This window comes from Gobius niger (genome assembly GCF_951799975.1).
Source record: "Gobius niger genome assembly, chromosome: 12".
Lineage (NCBI taxonomy): Eukaryota > Metazoa > Chordata > Actinopteri > Gobiiformes > Gobiidae > Gobius > Gobius niger.
In genome coordinates, this window is record NC_136863.1 from 22,028,948 (window position 1) to 22,052,782 (window position 23,835).

At 43.3% G+C, this 23,835-nt stretch overlaps 1 protein-coding gene and 1 long non-coding RNA gene across 3 annotated transcripts in view; both read left to right on the top strand.

Annotated features, from left to right (window-relative positions):
• LOC306971619 overlaps positions 1-23,835 on the top strand; it is a 159,542-nt gene that overhangs the window by 123,362 nt on the left and 12,345 nt on the right. The gene's annotated exons all lie outside the window — the stretch shown is intronic.
• Positions 1-23,835, top strand: part of tspan18b (tetraspanin 18b) — a 44,804-nt gene that overhangs the window by 9,246 nt on the left and 11,723 nt on the right. Inside the window, exon 2 of the mRNA XM_079567949.1 lies at positions 14,300-14,383. Within this exon, the coding sequence (XP_079424075.1) occupies positions 14,381-14,383 (3 nt within the window). The 5' untranslated portion in view covers positions 14,300-14,380. The remainder of the gene's footprint in view (positions 1-14,299; positions 14,384-23,835) is intronic.

Here is a 23,835-nt window from a genome sequence, read left to right on the forward strand (position 1 = left end):
TTAGCACTATTTACAGCCAAGTTTGAGTGAAAAAAATAATCTCCATTTTGTAATTGGGCTGTGGCACAATGTACAATATCCCTCTCTCCCTTTGTCTTTTGCGTCAGCGTAGTGTTTAATCTCACAGACAATTACTGAGTAAAAAAAATGCAACATGCTTCACACCTGCAGTGGCGCTTATGGCCTCTAGGGGCATGAGTTAGTACTGCATTAATGCAGACACTGGCCTTTTTACCTTTTTTATTGCGACACTAACTAGTTAGGGCTGTGCAATTAAGTAAGAGTTAAAAGTCAACCACTTCAGTATATTTGCGGTATATGCAAATATCAATGCGCAAATTGAAGCCAAGGTATTGTAAGTAAGGTTCAAATGTTGTTGACTGGACTGGGCTCGTTGAGTGGAGGATGCTTGGCTTTGGTTGGGCTCCCACAATCAAAAAAAGACTGGACAGGTGCAACTATAGATGCAGCATTCATTCTTCATTTGACTCAACCAGCCCAGCCTAGTCGACATCTGACAATGGATAATCTTGGACGACTGAGAGCCTTCCAGATGTTTTAATGTAGTGGCTCAGGAAAAAAAAAAAGGGGGGGGGGGGGGGGGGAGACATAATCATTGTAATGAATACATTTCACTCTTAGTTGAACTACTGCTGTACTTTTCATACTGGGTTTTATGTTGCCACCGTTTTTCACTGAAATGAAAAGAAAAACAATTAAGCAAACTGGTGCTCATGGTTTTTTGATGTGGGCTTATGAAATTTTCAGCCCCACTCCGCCTCTCTTCCCCTCCAATGTGCTCTTGCGGAGACAGTCTTTATGGGTCACTGCACTAAAACACAGCCTCTGTCCTCTGGGCAAACTGTGGGTCAATGGCAACGGCAGCTTCACAACCACAAGCCGTAACCGCATTACACTACGGCGATGGGGGCGAACTGCATTTAATAAACTCACTCAAGCAACACTCAATCCTTAGGAGACCAGGGAGGAGCAAAAATAGATATATCTTTTGGACTTAAGAAGGCAGTTTCTCAGCGTTGCTAATCGTCGTGCATATACAGTGAAACATAATGTCTTTTTTCCTCATCTTTACCTCACTGTAACCATTTTCTTTGAGGCTTAGATAGGAAGCCAAATCCATAGGAAAGCTATAGCCTGTGTTTAACCATTTGAGGGATTGTGATATTTTCATTGGAGACCTATAAGCTTTAAGGCACTGGAATCAGATCACCTTCAAATGTGGCGAGCCGAGATAGCAGCACAGCCACGGCAGGTGTCTCCAGCAAGTGAAATTAAATTGGCCGCGGTCTTCATTGATTTAAGTGGAAGAGAGGGTGGAAAAAACGACAGGGCGCTGATGCCGCGATGGATTTTCAGTGCCAGGTTGGAACATAAGGTGATCTTGGAGGGCTTCCCGGTCATTTTTTTCTACCTACGCCATACGGCAGGGCAGAAGTTAAGACATCCAGCGAGGGCATTGGTCAGTTGGATTGGGAATACTCGAAAGAGGTTGTTTCAAGTGAATGTTAAAAAGTCAAGCAGCACCATTGTACTGATAACAAGGTAAAAAATTGGGCTGTGCTCAATTTATTACAAAGAGACTATATATATATATCATTACTTCAGAATATCACCTGTATCGTGACATGCAAATGATTAAAGAAAATCACTTTAATATGTTCAGAATAGCCTGGGGTCACAACGATTACTATTGCAATTTAAAGCTCTACTTTCTGAGCATAATCAGCATATTTTAGCTTAATAGAATCTCCATTAGTGCCCTTATGATATTGTTTTTCTTAATATTTATCAGAATATGTATAGTGTTATGGACACTGTATGGGGATATGTGTTGTATTGCAGGGGTTCCCAAACTTTTCAGCCCACAACCCCCACAATCCCTCAACCAACAACTCAGGAGCCCCTGCTGTAAAATATAATTAGCATTTATCATTTAAAGGGACTGTACAGAAAATTTGTATTTTCCTCCTCCTACATGTTCCAGCAATGTCCTAAGTTGTAGACTGACTTAATAACCACAACTGCCTCTGAAATCCCGCACTGTTGCGATAAGTTTTGCAATATATGTTTTAAAATCCAGTTCAAAGGGAACATATTGAACATTAAAATGTGAGCTACCAGTGAGACTAAAACAATTTTGAACAGCGCATTGTGTAACATTTTGGATTATCCTGTTGCTAGCAATATAAAACATGCTCCTAATGACAAGATAGACACAGATAATGTAACTTTTGCAGTTGGATGAGGACCTAACGGATCTAAATCTCATGTTTTTCGCCGCCTTTAGTGCACATCTCCACTTTTTAGAAGTTGTAGCCTATTGTTTGTTTTTGTACTAGTCAAGATCCTTTATCACAAATTATTTTGCTGATTGAATTTACTGTGTTTTCTTACTTATCACACAGGGATTTGCATATTTATTTGGCATAGCTTTAACCCCAGACGCCCTCCCTGTTTGTTTTTGTACACTGGTCTTGGAACTGGCGAATTCTGACTTGTGACCCTTTATGACTGGATTACATGAACAGCTTTATACTAATAGAGGCAAATGAAGCTTGACACTGCATTTATCTCATTTATTTTGAGAGAACAGTGTAGTCTTTTGACCCTACCACATTAACATATGATTCACAGTCGAAACAATGAAGAGGAGAAAGCCAATGTTGTCGGCAATTACCCAAAACCACTTTCGCTTATCTCTGCAGGCGGTTTCCAATTGGCTGAGCTGCCCCTTTTCATTTAATAAGGAACAGACGTAGGGCCGTTTCCCCTCTCAAAACACCTCTCCATACATTCTCTCTCTCTCCCCCGCTTGTTCTTGATAATCCAGTCTATACCGCAAGCTTTCAAAACGCCCACATCTACTGGTCAGGCATCTCCGCTTGTGTATGTATTTATTCTGTTGCCTTTGGCCCGAACTAAAAGGTCTCTCTTGTGCTTCCAGGCGGCTCTTGCAGACAGCTGCGAGATTCTGCAAAAGAGAGAGAAAAAACAGTTAACATCCCCAGCTCCGCCAGTGCCGAGTGTAGCCAGTATCTTTTGTTATCTCAAAGCGCTTTGTTCATATCTTAGCCCTTCTCCGACTGCTATCTGCATGCTGCGAAAACTAATGAGCATGATAATTGTGTCTTTTAATATGCATGCCGTATATATGTGCAGGAATGAGAGATGTGACTAAACTTTTAAGATATTAGTAGCTCAGGTTAGCAGTTAGTGTGAAGAAGGACCTATACTAGAGAAGTGAAACAGTGACATAATGAATATTTATGTGCACATTAATCTTTGCGCGTATCACAGTCAATCATTTCTTACACTTGCTCTGTACGGTCAACATCGACTCTGTTATTAAGTTACTAACCATCTATCTTCTTGCTCCCGGACAGTGCTCCTCAGGCAGGCGCAAACATTGAGCGACATAAAGTACCCAGCTGTGGTCACTTGTTACACTGGCGAGGGCCGCTAAATGGACATTTTATTTATGGCTTCTCCTCTTCAGCGGTGACTTAGATCAAACGGTGCCTCCGCTAATGCCGCTGTGAACGGTCGGGCGCATTACTCACGGTTTCATCACTGGCCTCAATTAATACTCAAGGCGGCATCAACTGCATCTGCTCCACAAACCTCACTTGTCACGGGGTCCTCTGGAGGAGACGAATTCAAAGCGTTGGCTGCGATTTGCTATTCACGACCAGCGATCTGCATTTGCCTCATGAGCGGGTTCGCTCGAGCGCCTCTGCATCGTAATAAGCGCTCGTTGTGTTGAGGGACGTGCGCTCATACCTTTAAACGTTTTGATCGGGAGGCAAACTTTTAGCACCGTAATTTCGCAGTATTTTTTCACTGACAATTGTAAGGTGTAGCATTAAAAAGATGGAGAAAAACAGAACTCAACATAAATAAAGCATACAGAAATGAAACCAAACCTGGGACCAGGGAAAACAACAACATTTGCGGATATAGCAAGCCAGCTAACTTCTCAGAGTTCGTTTACCTTTTCATTGTATTTTTTCCGATAGTCGTCAGCATTTAGCCATCACACATTGCACATTATTAATGATCCATATGTTTTCAGCTTTTGACAACCCACTGACCACATTTAGGTGATATCTAAGCCTAGTTAGAATTAGAAATCATTAATAAATGTACAGATCTTTTGAGATTTTGCTTTAGATAAGTATTGCGTGCTTTTTGTGGTGTTGGAAACGCATCCAGTAACAACTTCACGTCATCCTATACTACAGTATGTAAATGAAATTCTATAAATGCCATGGACATCCCACACCATACTTTAACATAGAGACTGGCTTCACCATTCATTTGTATGGGGATAGAACTAGGGATGCACCGATCCGATATTGGTAGGAGGTGATACTGGAAAAAAATGTTCATCCATTTGTTTATCAATAGATATAATTGATAATTCATCTGTAGCATCATGACAATAAACTGTGACTTTATTGATCTTAAAATGGAGTCAATTAAATTTTTCACTCAGAGAAAGCCGCGTTAAAGAAAGTCTCTTGGTATCGGTGAATATCGGATATTGGCAGATAGTCAAACCCCAGTATCGGTATCGGTAACAAAACAGCTGGATCGGTGCATCTCTAGATAGAACGCATCAAAGAAGTGCTGGATGCCGTTGGCGAACAGAAGTATGAATTTGTAGCAACAGGCTCAAATAGATGCCATACCTGTGATTTCTATGTCTGGGATGTTCACCACAGTTTGAGAAACTCTATTCTAATCTGACCGACTTCAGCGCTAACTCCGATCGTCCACACACCATTGCCCCAGATCCATCATGTTTTGCGGTGTAAAACTATTGACTTGTGTTTCTTCGGGGACCTATTGTTGGATTGGCTCCAAGCAGCTCTAGTTTCCATCTCTCCCCATCTTTCCTCTGTCTGCCATAAATCAATGTGATGTAATTGCATAAACTCCCTTTCCCACAGCCCGAGGCCCGGAGGCAGAGTATCCAGAGAGAGAGAGAGAGAGCGCTGCAGTGTGGCCAGTTAACCTTCACCCCCCGTGTTCCCACACCCTCCGTCTCCTCGCCTCGTCAAACTTTTACTCGTCTCCTTTAAATATCTGTGTGTGTTTTTTTTCTTCTTTTCATCGCTTTGGTTTGATGTTTTATGCATTGTTTTTCCCGGAACAGTTGAGGTTGTTAAAGCCGCCGTTCTCACAGTTGTAACGACTCTTTACAAGAGCTTAATACATTTGAAGCGCAGCAGATTTAATCTCATTTCTGTGAGTGCTTCTTGTGTAGAGCCAAGCGTCATTTCTTCTGACATTTTGCTGCTTGTTGTAATCCTAAACGGAAAGTATAACAACAATTTAACTTTTTTATTAGTTCTTTGCCATAAGCTTTTTTTCCCATATTGTATTATGCAGAAAACACCTGTGGTTTTGTGCCAGGCTGTAACTCGAGCTGTTTACAGTTGTATTTTATGGCCCAAAATATGAATTGCTTCCAATACGATATCCAATGTTTCTTGTAATTGCTTCAGAATAGGCTTTGTAGAACCCTTTTTGTCAAATGACTATACCAGTAAATCGTCTAGCCTTACACTCTCCGCTCAATCCCCATCTTCTCTCGGGACATTGTTAAAAGTAGGTTTAGTCCTCGGATATCTCCCATTTCTTGTCTTTTGGGAACATTGGCGTAGAAATCAGTGCAACTTCAGGTTTTTGGAGGAACAGGCACAACTTTTAAGGACATGGTTGAGTGCCTTCTACTTTATCCAGGTTTCATCATGTCCTGAGCCGGTAATCCCGCTCCCATCAGCCCAGCGCTGTTCATCTGGAGAGGACAGGCGATAAAAACTCCCCACTCTCACTGATGCAGAAAGCCTTTGGACCGTTACAGCGTTCGACAGTGCGAAAGACAAAAAGCACCAGTCGTTTCCAGCGCTGTGTGATGTTATGAGTTTGTCACAGCTTGTTACCCGCACCAGTCTCCACAAACGTGTGCTACTCTGGGGCTTTACGGCAAATTATGTCACAACCAAGCAGAACATGAATTGCAAATGTAAATGCAATCACAATAAGAAAACGGCAGTCACGAGTTTTGTACATGTGTAGCATCTTTATTGGTATTATACTAAATAAGATGTAATAAATCAGTTTTTAAAGGGATATTTCAGGATTTTTTGACATAGGGCCTCATTTCTTAGTTATCCAGAGTGTTTTTAATGTTGATTTATCGAGATGTTTTTTTTTTTAATTCATGCAGTCCTTATATTTGAAGAGTTTAGTGGTGCTAGGCTAGTGCTAGGCTAGTGCTAGGCTAGTGCTAGGCTAGTGCTAGGCTAGTGCTAGGCTAGTGCTAGGCTAGTGCTAGGCTAGTGCTAGGCTAGCACATTTCTACAGTAGCAGCTAACCTGCATTAAAAACAGTCTGGCCCACTCTACAGTGCACCTGAGGAAAATCACTAATATAGAAATGTCTTTGTCGATAGAATAATTTTAACCATTTTGCATTTTAAGAACTTATATTTGAGCAGCATCTGTTTCGTGGTTGTAAGCTACGCAGTGGCAGAGTGATCTGCCAGAAAATAGTCCCTAAAAATACGGTAATTCATATGATGCAAATATCAGTTATATATCAAAAATGACTCTATTGACACAGACATGTATATCGGTCGTCTGGTGTTATAAGTGATTTGCCTCAGATGCACTGTGCTTGGATCAGACTGTTAGCTAGCTATTACCGTAGACATTCGCTAGCCTGGCACTAGCCTAGCACTAGCCTAGCGCCACTAAACCCTGCAAATATAAGGACAGCATGAATTAAAAAACAAAAAATCTACAGAAATCAACAACACTCTGGATAACTAGGAAATGAGGCCCTATGTCAAAAATCCTGAAATATCCCTTTAAGAATTTTTTTAAAGCACTTTTTGTGTGCATGTTCTCACTAGTTTTGATGTTGTCATTCCCAGCGCTCTCTCTGTGGTGTTATGGTTTTGTCACAGCTTGTTACGCTCTCTCCCTAGTCACCGCCACATGCAACGCCGCAGCTACAGTGATCGGTTTAGGATTTGTGTTTCCTTGGCCCATGTGTTGTTTTATGGCATGGTCCCAGTGTGGAGCCCCCCCGAGGCTGAGGAAATGATCCACATGCAAAGCTTCTGGCACTCGTAACCCAGTGGGACGCCCTGCCCTGCCGCTCCCGTACAGCCCCCTGTGTATGCGTAGCCCCTGCAAAAAAGCCCCCCAAACGCACTGTTCCTGTGAAGCAATTCTGCCAAAATGCTTCTCTTTGTGACAATACAGTGGTGTAACTTTCTGTAAGTCAAAATGGTGCTGTGATTGTCATGGCTGGGTCCACATGTGTCAGCCGTAATGGTTGGAACAGGAATTTGCCTGAATGTATCTGCAAATGTTATTTATAAAACACTACAAAGGTGGATTCTTTTGGTACATATTTGGAAAGACATGAGAGAAGAAAGAGAACTATATCTTTTTTTAGGGAGATTTGCAGCGAGACCCATCTCCAATGAAAGCCAGACTCGCGAGGGCCCTGTGTTTTGCTCTTGTAAGTACAGGCAGCGGTCCAATGTTCTTTTTAGAGGAGATTTCAGATGTATTTTTAACACTGTTCTCTTGAGGCTGCTACATTTGCCTGGCTGTGTTTTGAAGTTGGGTAGCTGCATTGATAGTTCCATTTGTGATTTGTCCCTCAGTAGTAACATATTTAACTTGATCTATGCGTGGTTTAAGTGCCAAGAGAGCAAAGGTAGGGCGCAAAGGCACAAAAGAGTGCAAATTCCTGGCAGCTAGCACAACATTTCAGCGGTGAACTATGGCTCCCTTGGTAGTCCCCTCCGCGTATCTGTTTTGGTGCTTCTGCAAAAAGTCTTAATGCATATGCCAAACCTGCAGAGTTTGTAAATGAGGCTACAAATGGCAACCAGATGTGTTCATCTCAGCAGCACATGTCCAAGTGTCTGGATTGACATATCTGCAATGCATATGTCTACACATACAATATTTCTCTTTTGCTGTACTCCACTTTTAAGCCACATACCCTTCCTGAAAGTTTTTTTTCACGGATGCTGGCTCATGAACCCATGTGAGTAGCCACAACAGGATAGCAGTGTTTGAAATTTCTTTGTGAAATCATAATGAGAATGATCCACATTAGTCATAGCTCAACCGTTCTAACTTTTCGCTTTCACTGAAGTGAGCAGAAATACATTCGCTGTTTTTGTCAAGTGCTGTAACATGTGTCTGCTGCTGCATATGCTTGTAGGTTTACCATGATGGAAAATATCCTGCAGGGAGACTCAGTGTAAACTTCCTCTTTGTACTGGGAGCCTGGGTCTTCAGCTCAATTCCTCTCCAAAGTCGGAGCCGCTGCCAACTGGAAGGAGTGTGATTTAGGAGCTTGACTGGGCTTTTCGATCTGACTGCATATCTGAAGTCTGTTCACAGAAGTGGGAAGCATCAGGACCTTTTACTCAACTGTAGCGCTACATGTTTTGCTATTTTGTTAGAATGTGGGTATAATAGTCATCCTGGAGTTGTGGGAATATAAGGATTACTGGAATAGACGTAGCAAAAGCAGCGGCAGAAGTTGTCGATGTATTGTTGTTGCTGTAGGAGTTGTTGTAGCCGCGGTGCAGATTTACACAGTTACATTTTTGGGTGTGAGAGTCACCCCCACCGGACTGTAATGAACTCTTACCTTGGCGTAGGACTCTTGGATCCTCTCTGTGTTGTTCCTACCCTGGCTTAAAACAAAAAAAAATCCCTGCTTTCTAATTGTGTCCCATGGGCCCTTGGATCTCAGCCTTCACAGCCTTTCCTGTCCCTGGTGCAGAACCCCACCCCCTGCCCAGCCTTAACCCCCATCATCTCAATTCGACAGGTCTCTCCTCTTTAATCGCTGCTGACTTCAAAGCTGCTGTTGTGATGCTACTTTGGGCCCCTGGTTCATATGAGATACCTCAGGGGCCTCGTAAATGTGGGGTGAAAGAGCACCAAGAGTGTATTAAACCATTATAGATTAAAACCGCATCAAAGTTTCAGAAGGATATGTAAAATGTGTGCTTTGATACATTTCAGAAGATCACTGTAATGGGTGAAGGACAAATTATGATACGGAATTATTTTGTTTGAAGCTGCTGCACATGGGCTTTAAGACTTTGCGCAGCATTTTCAGATCTGAGCTGCTGTTGGTCAAAGTAGTCTGAGTATCTTTTCCCATTTCCTCGCCTTAGAGATGTTTTGTCATTGGAGACGCGAGTTTTCACAGTTCTTTGAAAGGGATTTTTGACTAAGTCAGCCGGCCTGGCTAATGTTCAGCTCACCTACTCGCCAAGACACAGTGTCATCTTTCATTTCCATCAAAATAACCACTTTCCAAAGGCGCGTACTTGTGCTATCAGTTTCTCATTTGGGCCCGAAACGATTAGTGCTGAGAAAGCTGTGCGCTAAGTAATGAGTTCAATCTGCACCTTTTCAACTGGAATAATCGGTAGATACACTATTGCTATGTTTGCAAATCCCAGCGCTTCTATTGTACAGCAGGGAACAAAGAAAGCGGGTAGTGGCCACGGAGAAGGTGAAGGATTGGTTGTGCGATGCCCTCTGACCGGATGGGGGTTTGAGGCTGTACTGGGCTGCGTTATCTGTATCTCCAGTGGTTGACTCGCACTTTTAAATCGATAACTCGCCATGGGGTAAAGCGGATAACTCCGTCTCAGCATTGGCCTCATTAAAATCAATGTTCAGAAGATGTATGACCACTGCCAGTTGGACTCAAGCATATGTTGTTAGTGATATATAACAACACATAGGGATAAAATCTTGTAAAGAACATAATGAAATGTCATACTGTCAGAAAATAAGATTCGCAACAGCCTACACTTAAATAACACATCAAGGTGCAGTTGCCATAGCAGTTGTCGTAGAAGTGTGGCAGTAGTTTTAATAGTCACTGATGGTTGTACTAGTTATAGCAGCAGCAGTAGTAGGAAAAGCATTAAAAACACAAACAAATGGGATTATAATTTATCTCTATGATATAGATTTTGGGATTACGTAATCAAAATGTCTCATTATTTTTGGAAAAGGGTATACATTGTGCATTAGTAAACCAATAGAGATTATAAAATATATTACTTACTTTCTATAATGTTCTTCATATCTAAAAACTCAAAAGTTATCTGAAGATGGGAAAGCTGAAAGTTAATGTAAAGGCTCTAAGGTCCTTTTATGCTTGACTCCATGTAAAGTTCAAGAGGCCGCGCTGAAAAATGGCTGAGAAATTGAGGTCACTCCCAGATGGGACGGTGCGGATGGAAGACTGGTGACTTCCTCTTGTTTTTGGACTCATTTCCTGTCTCCAGAGGAAGTGGTGCTGATGGAACTCTGCTGTTCACTGACCCGTGACCTCTTAGCCAGGGCTGCTCTGAGGATGAGCTGTTTTTGTGGTGCCATAAAAGAAATACAATAGTGCATTCATTGCTTGAGTGGATGCTCTGACTCGGAATTGTTGACTACATTGATACATTTTGCGCTCGTCTCAAAACATCAACACCTTATACAGTACATCACACAAGATAATCCATAAACTCTCTTCTTAGAGACGACACCTTCATCAAACTTGTTCTGATCCTGATTAGCTTGTTTGCCGATTGCTAGTTGATAATTCTTTCAATTTGAATCAGTTCCTTTTTCACCAAAGCAGCAGTGGTTTGCCCTCTACTGGCTGTTTATATAACTACATTTATGAGGTCTTCAAGAGGGATATTTTCTCGGCACACTTTATTTTGTATAGTACCACCTTAGCCTCGAAAATCAAGGCTAAGGTGTCCTAAAGTCCTTCAAAAAGCTTCATATCGACCTTAAGTCCAAGAGGAAATACGCTTTTTGTCCACTTTAAAGGTCATACTTGTTTATCTTCAAATTCAAGTCAATGTCTGTTGGCACTTTAGGTTATAAGCAGCCCCTATAGAATAGAGAATAACTCAGGTTTCCTCATTTAAATGCATAAGTGTCTAACCTTGTTCACGCAGTAATGTAAAGCCCACTGGGAGGCACAACACTGGCGAGACATATTGACGTATAGACATTGCATCCTCCGTCTCGGTCCTATTCAAAGGCATTCATTACGCTCTCTTTCCTATGTGTGCAAATCAACAAATCGAAAGAATTAAATCACAAGTAAGTGGTAATAGACAGGTTCAAGGGCAGCAGCGGCGGTTAAGAAGCTGTCTGTGGATCTGAGAGGCATTTATTCCTCCTACTCGCTTCTGCTTCCGACAGCCTTCGTTTTGCTAATCAATGGTGGACGCAATAAATGTCCAGATGTGTAGCCGCTAATAATTTATAACACGCTTCTGTCGCATACAATGGATAGATGCCGGTGATGCAATGATGTTGTCAAGGCTTGAAATATCTCATCTGTACCATGAGTGGACGGCGAGACATTCATTTAAAAAGCCGTTGACGCAGATGCTGTTTCGAGTTGGTCCCTCTTTGTCGGACCCTCAGTGGCCCTGGCCTTTTGAGCGTCCCCCGAGATTCAGTCTTATTGTTGTTCATTCTCAGCCTGTCTGCGCTTATCTCCTCTGCTCCCCTCTCTTCACCCCCATAACTGATTCAATGAGGCGCTGTGATCCGATTGGCGCTCCACTCTGTTTGAGTGGGGAAAAAATGGTCTCCATAGTAACTGAAAACATAATGCAGACCCTCGTGCGTTTCGCAGTTTGCCGGCTAATAGCTCTCCAAGCTTGGGTTTGTAGAGAGGAGGGAACTGCAACAGGCTGCAGTGTCAACTCACAAAAAGTATTAGCCAACATGGATATTAGTATGAATATTTAGTATTTACCTGGAATACTGGAGTACTTTCCTTTTGGCGTTTCTGTTACATAGCCCACGCCACAGTAGAGCCAAATCTAGTGCACCTCATGTGACTTATTTTACCCCTTTCTCACTTAAAAACTACATTCATTCATTTGTCTTGCTTGTAAAGATCTTCTGTTTCATTCTTAACAGAGGTGGTTCTACTCGAGTTTTAGACCTTCCGAGATACGCCTAGTAGAGCATGCACCACCACTGCTCCCTCTTCTGCCTTGTCCTGTCCGCACACCAGTTTTGATTGGCTTTTCCTGGACGTAATCAGACAGACAGGGCTCCTTGGTGTGATGGGGTAGTGGTGGGGGGTTGTCTCGCTGCTGCTCCTGCCACTGTCAGTCCTGCTCAGTGTCCTGCTCATGTCTGTTGGCAATACGGTGTGTTTTACTCCTGGGATATTCCCCCCCATCTCCAAGCCCTGTCAAAATGAGAGGATGGCTGTCTGGATTTCACCATTTATAATGTGGCAAGACCTGTTCATGCTTCTGTAGGCAGACTCTTTCTCTCTCTCACTTTTTCTCACTCTCTCCAGATTTGAAGTTGTCAGTGCCAGAGCTTTGAACCTTGCTCCAAAGTGTTGTCAGTCAAAGCCCCAGCGCCACAGCTGAATATTTTTGCACCATGAAACTACGATACGGATGGTTTAATTGGGTCCTTGTTATTTTTTCCAATGACCTAGTGACTTTCAAATGCAGTAATATAAGAAGTTATGTCAGTAGTAAGAACAGGAGTAGCAAAAATAGTAGTGGTAGAATGTATGAGTGTGGCGTCAGTAATTGCGCATGGCTATAAAGGCTAATGGCGCAGATTGGCAACCACATTTCTGTCAGTTAGTCCTAGGGCAGCTGTTGCCACCACTGAGTGTGGAGATTAAATGAATCACAGTGCTTTAGACTTACCATTTTTGTTGGTTGTTGCTCTGATGCACCTGGATGTGCACCAGGACAAAAGTTAGCCAAACTGTCGGAGATATTTCATGTTCCTCAAAGAAGCCCTAATGTAGAGCTGCAAAGAGAGGCAGGAGACACTGGATGTCTGACACAGGAGAAGTTTATTACCATCAGTACGGGACCCGGAGACATGAACCCTCAACACATTGTGGTGCTATTGGTCATTCAAGTCTAACTAAACTTCCACAGATGAAGGTTTAAATAGTCCTAGAGGTGGTGTCGAAAGAGAGCCAAGAATGGCAGTTAGGCTTGTAAGAGACAACTTGGCCAAGGCATATTGATTAGTTCGAGAAGGTTTCTGGAAGGCTTTGTTATGCCAAGGAAAACAGACAAGTGTTTGTCAGGGGCATATCGCACTCTAAGATGACACCGGGCATATTAATAAGGAATGCCAACAACGGGAAGCATGAAAGGTGCCCTTGGTAGGCTGTGTAGGAGCCAGAAAATTCTTGAACACAAACCACTTTAGAAGTGCCCCAAAATATCTTATCTAGATATTAAAGTATTAAATTATATAAATTGTCTAGTCCCACCCAATCTAATCTTTAGGTGCATATGCAGTGTGCACCCAAATGGCTTCACTCTGGAGCCCTGAGTGGGCGTCTGTATCATTTTAAGAACTATGTAAAGTGCTGTATAAATCCAAGACATTACAGGGGTTATTTATCAAGCCTTTGCTGATGTGCTAAATGAGTACCAAGTGCAAAAGTGGATCAGCAGCAGAGTTATTTGCACATTATTTGCCCATATAGCATTCTTTCATTTACATAAGAGATTTGGGTCCCTAATACTCTAATACAGGCATTTTCAAATGGTAATTTAGGCGCAACATGCCCACACATTTTTCTGCTGGAGATACTCGCACTTAAGAAATGCAAGGGTAATGCATTCTTGCTCATTATAGACTTGGTTTGAGATGCATTGTGCATTGACAGCCAAAGTCAGCGATGTGTAGACAGAGGAAGGTGGTACTTTTTAGTGAATAATGCATGAGGTCTTGATTCTCTTCAAGGTCACGTTGGGAGCTGTACGAAGCCTTGCATGTGTTGACTCTTCTAATAAAGGTTAATTACCAAGAAGGGGAGTACAGATCCAATTCCCACGAGATACGAGCATGCAAATTTCACCTGCCCAAATACAAGCCATGGAGACCACCACTTCTGAAGGCAGAGCATTTATAATTTCACCCTGAAGCTGTGAAGTGAAACATAGATGAAAAAAGAAAAAAACCTGTGCTAGATTTTCCCGCTGTTGGGAGCAAGAGCCTCATGCATAATAAATACAAAGCCGGTCATTTTAAGCGTCCTACAATCTTATTTTCTTGGTTTCCCAAGCTGCAGCTGTATTTGGCCTAAATGAATTAGAGCCAGCAATGACAAATGTGCCACTTTTCTTTTCTTCTCGCTGTTTATTCATCCCATTAACATAGCCCTGACCCGCTGTTCCCCTGTGTCTTTGCAGCTCATGAGAAGAGGAGAGCTGCACCAGTCCAGAGGAGTCGTCCGCTTCACCTGAACCAAGACGTGGCACTCACGGATACCCATGGTAAGAGGAACATGCAGTAAACCAGTTTTGAATAGAATTGTTGCATATAAGGTATATCTCTCTTTATAATAGCAAACGTAATTTCTTTGATGTACGTACAGTCCATCACTATCAAAATTTAAGACCAGCTGAAAGATGGCAAAAACTCACATTCTGCATGGTTGGATCTTATCAAGGCTCCAAGTAGAACTTCATTATGTAAAAATAAGAAATGGGAGTGGGACCAAAAAAAAAAAATCAACTGAATTTAGTATTGAAACAACAATTTAGCTGAAATCAGAAGTTTAGGACAAAAATGTGGATTCAGTGTCTGTCAGGTTTTCACACTGTAATGACGTCCTGATGGCAAAAATCTCAGGGCCTCTCGCAGCGCACCATCACTGCTGAGGTCGGACGCAGTAAGACAGTCATTCTTAAAAGATTCTGAGGGTTATGGAACAAAATTAAGGCCATTAGTGGAGCCGACTGCAGCCCAATAACCATCAGGGGCATCTGCGACTGAAGGGCTTCGTAAACAGAAAAAGCTGCATCTCCTTGAGCGCCACAAAACTGCCTATTTGGACTTTGTAAGAGAGCTCCAAACACGGGACATAGAGAAATGTTCCCCCTCACCTCCTGGAAACACTTTTGTTTTCAATGAAAGGTTTATTTATTGATTGTTAAGATCCAACCCTGCAAAATATGAAGTTTTGCCATCTTTCAACTGCTCTTACACGTTTGATCATGTATTTCTGGCTGCCATTGCAAAAACTTGATGATTAGTGATGATGATAATGAAAGAGGGAGCGACAGATGCTTTTTGCAAAGTTGACAGAAAGTTGAACTCCTCTTTCACTTCTGCATTCGGCCTTGGAAAAAAAATGAGTTCCAGCAAGAGAATAAAACCGCATATTTCCAGTGCATTGATTCCTCTCTTGTGGCTTCCTGTTAATTCAGCAGCGAAACAGGCGAAAGTGCTTGTTGACAGAGTCCTTTCAGTAAGATGCTGACAACATTGTTAGTGTCGACAGGAGGCAGAGCACTGTAGGGCCTGGCGCAGAGAGCAGACAAGTGCTTTTGTCCGTAACCATCGCAGTGGGGCGGCACTAGACCTTTGTTGCTCTCTCATTTGCATTGGCATTCATAATATTAGTATTCCGGTCACAACTGCGGCAGACACTATGCATCGAGGGGTTAAAGGGGACTTTCGGACCCAGACGCCATCAGAAGTAATCAGTCATAGCCCAGACATGAAAGAGGCCAGACAAACACATGTGCTTCATATGCAGGTGACGGACGGCTTCGAACAGTCACTCCATTCCTTTTTTTTTGGGCTTTTCCAAATCATGTGGCGTTATTGTGCCAAGATTTGCATATTTATTTGTGTTTTTACACGGGGTGTTAATCCTAATATTCACATATTTTGGGCTTCACCGCCGCTGTTTAGTTTTTCCTTTGTGGATTTCCCTTCATGAGACCACATTCTGTTAATACTTACATCATAATTCTGGAAGTAATTAGCTTTGCTTTAATCGGCAGCATGCGTTGTTAATTTAATATTGCTGAATAAAATAGTATAGAAGGGGCACTTAGAGGGGACTACGGCTTTTTCACTATGCATAATAACTTCTCTCTCAAACAGCATACATGTATTTAGGTTACGGGTTGGCGTTATTTGGGTTACCTAATATTAGAGAGCGAGTGGCCATACTGTGAGACTAACATTGGACTGGCAGACTACTGTATATTATTAATAGGCACTGTGTCTGGTCTCGGACATGAAATATTGATGCTGGTTGCCCCCCCACTGCACAGCCACAGCCTCAATACCACAGCTAGTTAAAACTTAAAAGCATAATAAGGTTTTTGGACCAGAGGCAGGAAAAATAAGCACCGCCAATCTGTCCATGGCAATCCTGTTACTTGAACATATTGTTGCCCTGAAGTGGAAGTTAAGTGCAAGGGCTACTGGGATCCCTATAACATAGGATAATGAGAGTAATACATTATGTCTTTACAACAGGTTCTACTGTCCTTGTTATAGCAATTTGCAGAGGTTGTAAGAACATGAAACGTTTTCGATAATGTACTTTTTAAACACATTTCTTTCTCACAACCAGTCTTTGTGAGCGTGATCGTTTTTGTAGACTAAATACAATAAAATTTTTCACAATATGCTACTTTTGTCACAACAAGAAAACCTGTTGTAAAAGCTTTCAGTGGATACATGAATTAAGCTACGTCCTAGTCACTTCCTATCTTTCAGGCTATAACCTTGGTAGACAAAGGCTTACATGGATGTAGACAAAGCTAGACTCAAAGAAACATCTTATGTAATGCCGCCGAACAGTATTGATTCCCTGTTGCAGGAATAGGGCACCACATCGGCACTGACTGCGTATGCAAACACACATCACCGCTGTAGCATGTTATTCACAAAGAAAAAACCTTCAGTGAGCGAGTTTCCCTTTTATCTGCCCCAGTAACACAAACATCCACGATCGGTGTTTTCCTCCAGGCTCTGTTTTGATCTTTGCATTGCCCGCGAAACCTCAGCTTGTTAGATAAACTAGGTTACTCCATTCCTTTCCCCGTTTTTTTCTTTCATCAGCTGAACTTTTAACTGCGTCTCAGATGTGCGCCAAACTACTACACACTCCTCAATGGGAGAACACAGCTTGAGGGCAGTCAACACCGGGGGTTGTGGGGGTGGTGGGGGGGTCTGTGGCTGTATTTGAATTAACATATGGCCCTCTGCAAAAGACTGTGACTGATCTCTCATTAGACAAATGGTCGGCCAAGCTGTCCTCCAAAGTGCCGGGCCGCGCACTCTATTGTTTGCCACACAGGAACCAGTGCTAAGTGGAGATGCCAAACGCCGCTCCGCCGGCAAAGGCTCCTCTCGCTGCACGTCCGGGTTGCCATGACGACCACTGTCCATATTGAACAGGCGCCAAGAGGTGGTGAAAATAACTTTACGTACAGTTTTAGCAAAGTCGGATGCCTCCTTAAAAGCCGACAGGGAAATTAGTTTTATTCCAATACACAGTCCAGACACTGCTGTAGTAGAGTCGATCTTTGACCCTTGTATGTTTACGCACTGGGGGTCCACTGCCTCAAGGCTACGAGTATTGTCTTCTCATAAACCTCCCACTGCTCGCCGAACGACATCTGGTTTAGAAAACATAAAACTAACTGTGGGAGACGCCACAATGCCACATTGTTGAATATCACTGAAAAAAAGGGACATTCCTAAGTTGAAGTTTAGTTGAAACTGACTGACCATTACAAATCCATAAACTTAATTTACAAATATTTTTTGCCGCATCAATGCACAATTTTCTGTGAAACAATAATGGTAAAAATCCAACATTTAAATTGAATTATTTCTCATTTTGAGGGAAAGCCCCAACAGCAGCGTGTCATCCCCTAACTCCTCGTGGGAACATCCTGGCAGAGTCTAAACAGGCATTTATGTGTTCATTGTGTCTTCCTGTTGCGCGCCCTCACTGGGAGACAACCTGTGACCGTCCAGTGCACTCGATATCCGCAGCTCCGGGTGATCAATGCTTCTGTGAGCCGATGCCTTAGCTTGGTATTGATCTGGCTCTGTGCAGTAGCTTCACTCACTAAGATAGAGGTGTATAACTGAGCGTCTGTGCTGTCCCAAATCTCCTCATCTCAATCGCACATCAGTCCTAGAGTTAACCAGGCAGAGACCCCGTGCCCCTCCTCCGCTGTTCTTATCTAAGGAGACGGAGAATCGATTTCACTGTAGGGGTATGAGCAACTGTCGGGTCCGCAGTAACAGCTGGATGGGAGCCCAGGCGGGATGTCAGGAATGTGGCCTGCAGTGCTGTTGACAACACATGGGCAGTGTGAGTCTGACTGTGCATTTGTTCGCTCTGCGCCAGCTCCTGTTAATCAGCCTGTTGTTCGGAGTGTGTCAGCTGCTGGTCAGAGGACTAATGCCCCGGGGAGCCACACAATCTCATTTAAAGTGAGCAGCCAAAGACAGAGGCCCTCGCAGCACAGATAAGAGCTGGCTTAGATTCACTGCACATATACCAACAGTGAGACAAATGATAAATGGATTAATGAGGAAAAGAGAACTCATGGACTGACCATGATTCACTTTTCGGTAAATCCCATATGAAGCTGATATCCTCTATACTCTCTCTAAGTGTGGCTCATTAGTCTAGCATTGCCTGTGGGTAGAATATTTTTCAGTCTCCACCTGGATTCAACCAGCATTAGGACCGCAGCTCTGGCAGAGTATTGAGCAAAAATGCTAACACTGCTGAGCTTTGCTCTCAGTGTGAGCTACACCCACACACTGTGGCGGCTGCCTTTGAGCTACTTTTGTACACTTTCTGTGTGAACCTTTCACTCTGTGGTTGTTGCTGTTGTCTGAGCGCTGTATGCCCTCTAAAGCAGCGTACAGCGCTATAGCTGCTTTGCATTCAGCACACTTCAAAGCTGCTCAGTGTGGCAGGCAGAACAGCCCAGGGCTCATTCTGTCTAATTGGAGGTTCATTAAGGGACATGTGTGCCTCCAGAGAGGCCCGCTCTGCGAGAGGAGCCGCCTCCGCTCAGGATTTTGGGGTGTTTACTTCATCGGCTGATAGAGGAAATTGAGCAAAAGGAAAATGGGGATTTAATTGAGATGAAGGGTGATGTTGCATGCGTGTGGCCGCTCAGAGTCATTGTCAGGGGGCATTAGCCGCTCCTTGGGGACTTTTAGAGTGGCGTTCAGTAAATGGAAATGTTCACCTGCCCCAGCTGCACATCGCCCCGGGCCGCTGTGAGCTCCCCTTAGGGTTCAATTACAGGTGATCATTTACAGGGTCAATGACATTAAGGAGGTCAAGCTGTGACCCTCATCATCTCTGCCGTTTTAATGAATATTTGTTATTAGGCCTCACGATCCGGTCTGGTGTCTGGCAGGGGGTTTGGGAGTTGGAGGAGGAGACCGTGTCCTTGTTGTGCCGATGGCCACTGAGCGGGGAATATGCACTCACTTCATTAATCATGCTGCAAGTGTCATCCTCAAGGAGAACCTCAACCTACAAGGGCTGGGCATTGTATATACTGTAGCTTAGTGTGTCTTTTTCCTTTAGTATTTACCTCATTCCAATGCAGTAAAATCTAAATTCAGCCTTTCTCACAGAACATGAAGACAGCCCGTAGCCATGTTTTACAATTCCACATTGAGAGAAGAAGAATGTAGGTCAGATACATGTGCCCTCATTACAGAGCTGTGGGTTCTGTCTGCACTGCAAAGTTGATTTAGCATCTCCTCTCATTAATCCACTATCAAACTCCGCCACGCTGCCCGGACTCTGCTGTTTGCCAGGAGTAAACAATAGGGTAGCGCCGTCAAGAGCCTCCTCGTGTTGTCAGTATCCGAAGACGCTGCCGACAAGTTGACATTTACCGGATATCTCGGTGAAAACACTGCCATTTGCACTGTCACATTGAGAACACGCACAGCGAAAATCGTCACTCGTAAGCACAGCGCGCAAAAATAGGAGCGGAGTCAGCCCGCGCGATACATCATCTCTGCATCGTTAGTGCAATGAGCAATGGCAATAGTAGCTAAGCAAATACCGTCAACATCTTGCATTTGGCTGACAGATGGGTTTACTGTGTTACAATATGCAAGTATTTAATATGGCTCGATAATCCAGAGTAGCAGCAATGATTTACCCAATATTTCAAATTAAGTGCTGTACTCAGGGGCAGTTTTTGAGTAAATGAGAACTTTCCCACATCACATCTGGTAAAAAGGTCTGCTCCCAAACACCAACAGGCAGTAAACCCCAAATCGAGTCCCCTGTGCCCCTGGTGTTCACCAACTGCACTGCACCTAAATATAGAACCCGCTTTCTTTAACCTTGCTGTAATTTGTTGACGTTGCAATGGCTCGGGGGATGTGAAGTTAGCGTCCTAGTGTATGGATAACGTTGCCTGCAGAATATTCAGCGCATCTTTAGCGCGTTGAAGCGTATGCGGTCGGCTTGTGATGGATGAGGACCCGGTGCTCTCTCGGGAGTCATGGGAACGACCAGTTTGTTTACGCTGCACTTTCTCCGGGGTCTCGGTGGCAGGTTGATTTATTCGGCGCTGCTGTGGACCATACGCTTCTTAGGCCTTTACTATAACTGTGCAGCCCACTTCGTTTCCTTAAGAGTCCGGCGCAATGTGGGGTTTAAAAAAAGACGTCTGAAGATATTTTTGATGGTCCTTAACATGAGAGAAAATGAGAAAAAGTCCCCTACTTATTTTCTCTTTTGAACATTTTGGCCTGTTTTTATTAAAGCAGAACAAAGTAACTCATGCCCCTAGAGGCCATAAGCGCAACTGCAGGTGTCATAGCATGGTACGGTTTTTTGCTCATTTATTGTCCATGAGAGTAAATACTACATTGAGAGAAAAGACAAAGGTCGAGAGGAATATTGTACATCCAATTACACAATGGAGATTCTTTTTTTCACTGAAACTTGGCTGTAAATACTGTTTAAGTGGCGCTAGCCTGCAGTTAGCTTTGCCTGTTAGCTTGTTAGCTTCTTCTTTGTGATTCCATGAGTGTGTATGGGGGTCTCCGGCCCGGTGCAGGGAAAGCTGCAAGTGTCTCTGGCCAGAGACACCAGGCGGAGATAAAAGACCCCCCAAATCATCCCATTAATACTTGTATTACCCCCAGAGGGACTAGAAAGGATTTATTAAGGTGAAGTCCGAAGCTAGTATGTCTAATGAGTATCATTTTTACTGCTCAGGAGGCTACTTATTAGTAGCTCAATGACTTCCCTAACTAATGTGACTAAATATGTATTGGTCTACACAAGCCTTGCCAAGTTCAGATCTTAATGTATTTCAGCTTCTGCACCCAACAGTTTGTAATCTTCCTCTCCAAACCCTGACAAAGGGAGGCAGGAGGATAATGGCCGGGCTGTTGCTCTGTCTCTCTAATACATGCAAATCTCAATTAAGACCTGCTGCGCCCTCATTAGGCCTTTCAGGGCGCCTCTGAATAAAGGAAGGGTAAATTAAAGCCCTTCTCGTGCTACAAGGCTCTCGGGCCGCTCTTATATGGCTGTGATCAATACCTCAGCATCTCATTATGATTTAGAGGAGGTGTTTAACTGTAGCACCAAATCAATTTTCCCTGAGCCAGGAGTGGGGGGAAATAATAATCCCTCCGCACAGCGAGGGGAAGAAATGTTCTCATTTTGTGTTAGCTGGCTCTCACAGTAAGACAAAGGCTGACTGCTTGAGAATAGTTCAATTGTTCTATACCACTGCAACTGGCGTAATGAGGAAAACTTTCAGCCATGCTTAAAGCAGAGTGGAACTATAATGGAAACTAAATGAGAGATTGGTTTGTGTGAGAATGAACGCAATGGGATACTCAGATTTCTAGTATGAGTTTATTATACAAAATATCTGTTTCAGTTTAAAGCTGGGACAAATTGTACTTTAATTAAAGTAATTGATTCACTCTCGTTCACAGTTGCCAAAAAAATACTTTCCAACAAAGTAAAAAAAAATGTAAGTAGATGTTAAAGGTACTGAGTGATAAAACTACACTGAAGGCCTGTTCACATTTGTTGGTTTGCTAGACTTGGTCAACTTGGTTTGTCCACATCAATCATCGGTCTGGATTGCGTTCACAGGACGCAGTAACAGTTCTAGCCAAACGGGAGCAGTGTGTCAGTGCTGGGTAAAAAAAACACTGAAGGGGAACCATATAGACTGTAAAATTGAGAACGGACTTACTGTGGCCTTCTTCTTCCTGAAACCGTAAGGGAAGGGCGGCTGGCTCTGAAAGCTCCTGGCTCCTATGGACTTTCTATTGAAACCTTTAAAGGGGGGGCATTATGCAAAATCGACTTTTTCAAGCTTTACATCATGTTATTAAGTCATTCCCTCATTAAAAACATGCCTGAAGTGTTGCCTTAGCACATTCACGTATTTTCGAGTAATCTGTAAAAACTCTGATGGCGGCCATTTTAGGGATAAAACGCCTGATTCCTTCAGGAAACGCCTCCGACCTCCAGGATACGCCTCCGACCTTTCGTCACCAGCCGAGTAACCAACCACTGCTCCTCAGCAGAACCCCCTCCCCGCAGTGTCTAGCCCTAAGATGTAAACAGAGTCATCATGGAGGATTAGCTTCATGTGTTGTGAACCGGAGCCACAGCAGACTTTTACAAAGACACACATCAGTGTTTCTGTTACCGAAACACCCAGGATTCAAACCGGTGACAAGAACGCTTATTTCAGTGTCTGGTTCTGCGCTGGGCCTTGATGATGCACAGAGCCTCCGGAGAAAGCTAATGCTAAGCTAAACCTCGAGTCATCACGTGAAAACGAGAAATATGCACACATAAAGTCAATAAAACCACCACACACATAAAGAACCGTTTAAGAATGATCACACACGGAGCCAGGCTTGTTGATTTGGAAGTTTATTGCTCACATTTCATCTACAATGGGTCATAGCCGAGTGGCTTTCTCCCGGAGCTAACAAGCTAGCCGCGACAAGCTAACGGGAAAATTCACTGAATACAAGCAGCATATTATGCATTGAAAACGTCACTAAAACAGGCAACTGCTTGAAGCAGCCTTTATGATGATCACACACGGAGCCTGGCTTGTTGATTGTGTAGTTTATTGCTCACATTTCATCTACAGTGAGTCGTAGCCGAGTGGTTTCTCCCGGAGCTAAGGCACTATTAGCCGCGACAAGCTAACAACCTTCACCTTCACAACATTCATTGAAAACAGGCAGCATATTATGCACAAATAACGTCAATAAAGCAGCAACTACTCGAAGCAGCCTTTACGATGATCACACAATGAGCCTGGCTTTACACATTTGTGGTTTATTGCAGACTTTTCATCAACAATGAGCTGTAGTCGATTATAACAAGCTAACGGGTAACCTCGAAAAACCACTGTCCACCTGCACAGATAATGTCCGTCTTTGAATCGTTTGGGCTCCTGCAGATCCTGGTGTCGTCCATGGGGGTATAGTTAGAGATCCATAGGGCATGGCAGATGCAAAGAGAGAGCCTCCAAATAGCAGTTATTTTTCAGGCAAGAGCCCCTTCCAAGCGTCCGGTGTGGAAGGTTTGTCTCCAAATAATATCCTGTGTGGCAATTGTTCACAAAGTGATAAACAGTAGGTCCTTTACAACAATAAAAAATAAAATGCACCGATCGTAGTTTCAATACTGTGGAGAAAGTGTTGTGATGCCACAGACAGCGTGTGGAGGGGGCGTGTCGGAAAGGGTCAGAGGTTCTTAAAGAGACAGGAGCCTATTTCAAGTCATTTGCTACCACCATTTTGAAAGAGCAATTTTATACAAGGCAGTTATTCTAATTTACTGCATTTACAGACCAACAGAAGGTTTCGTCATCATTGTAGTGTGCTATAGACTGGTGCTATGTGGCTGAAAAAAGCATAA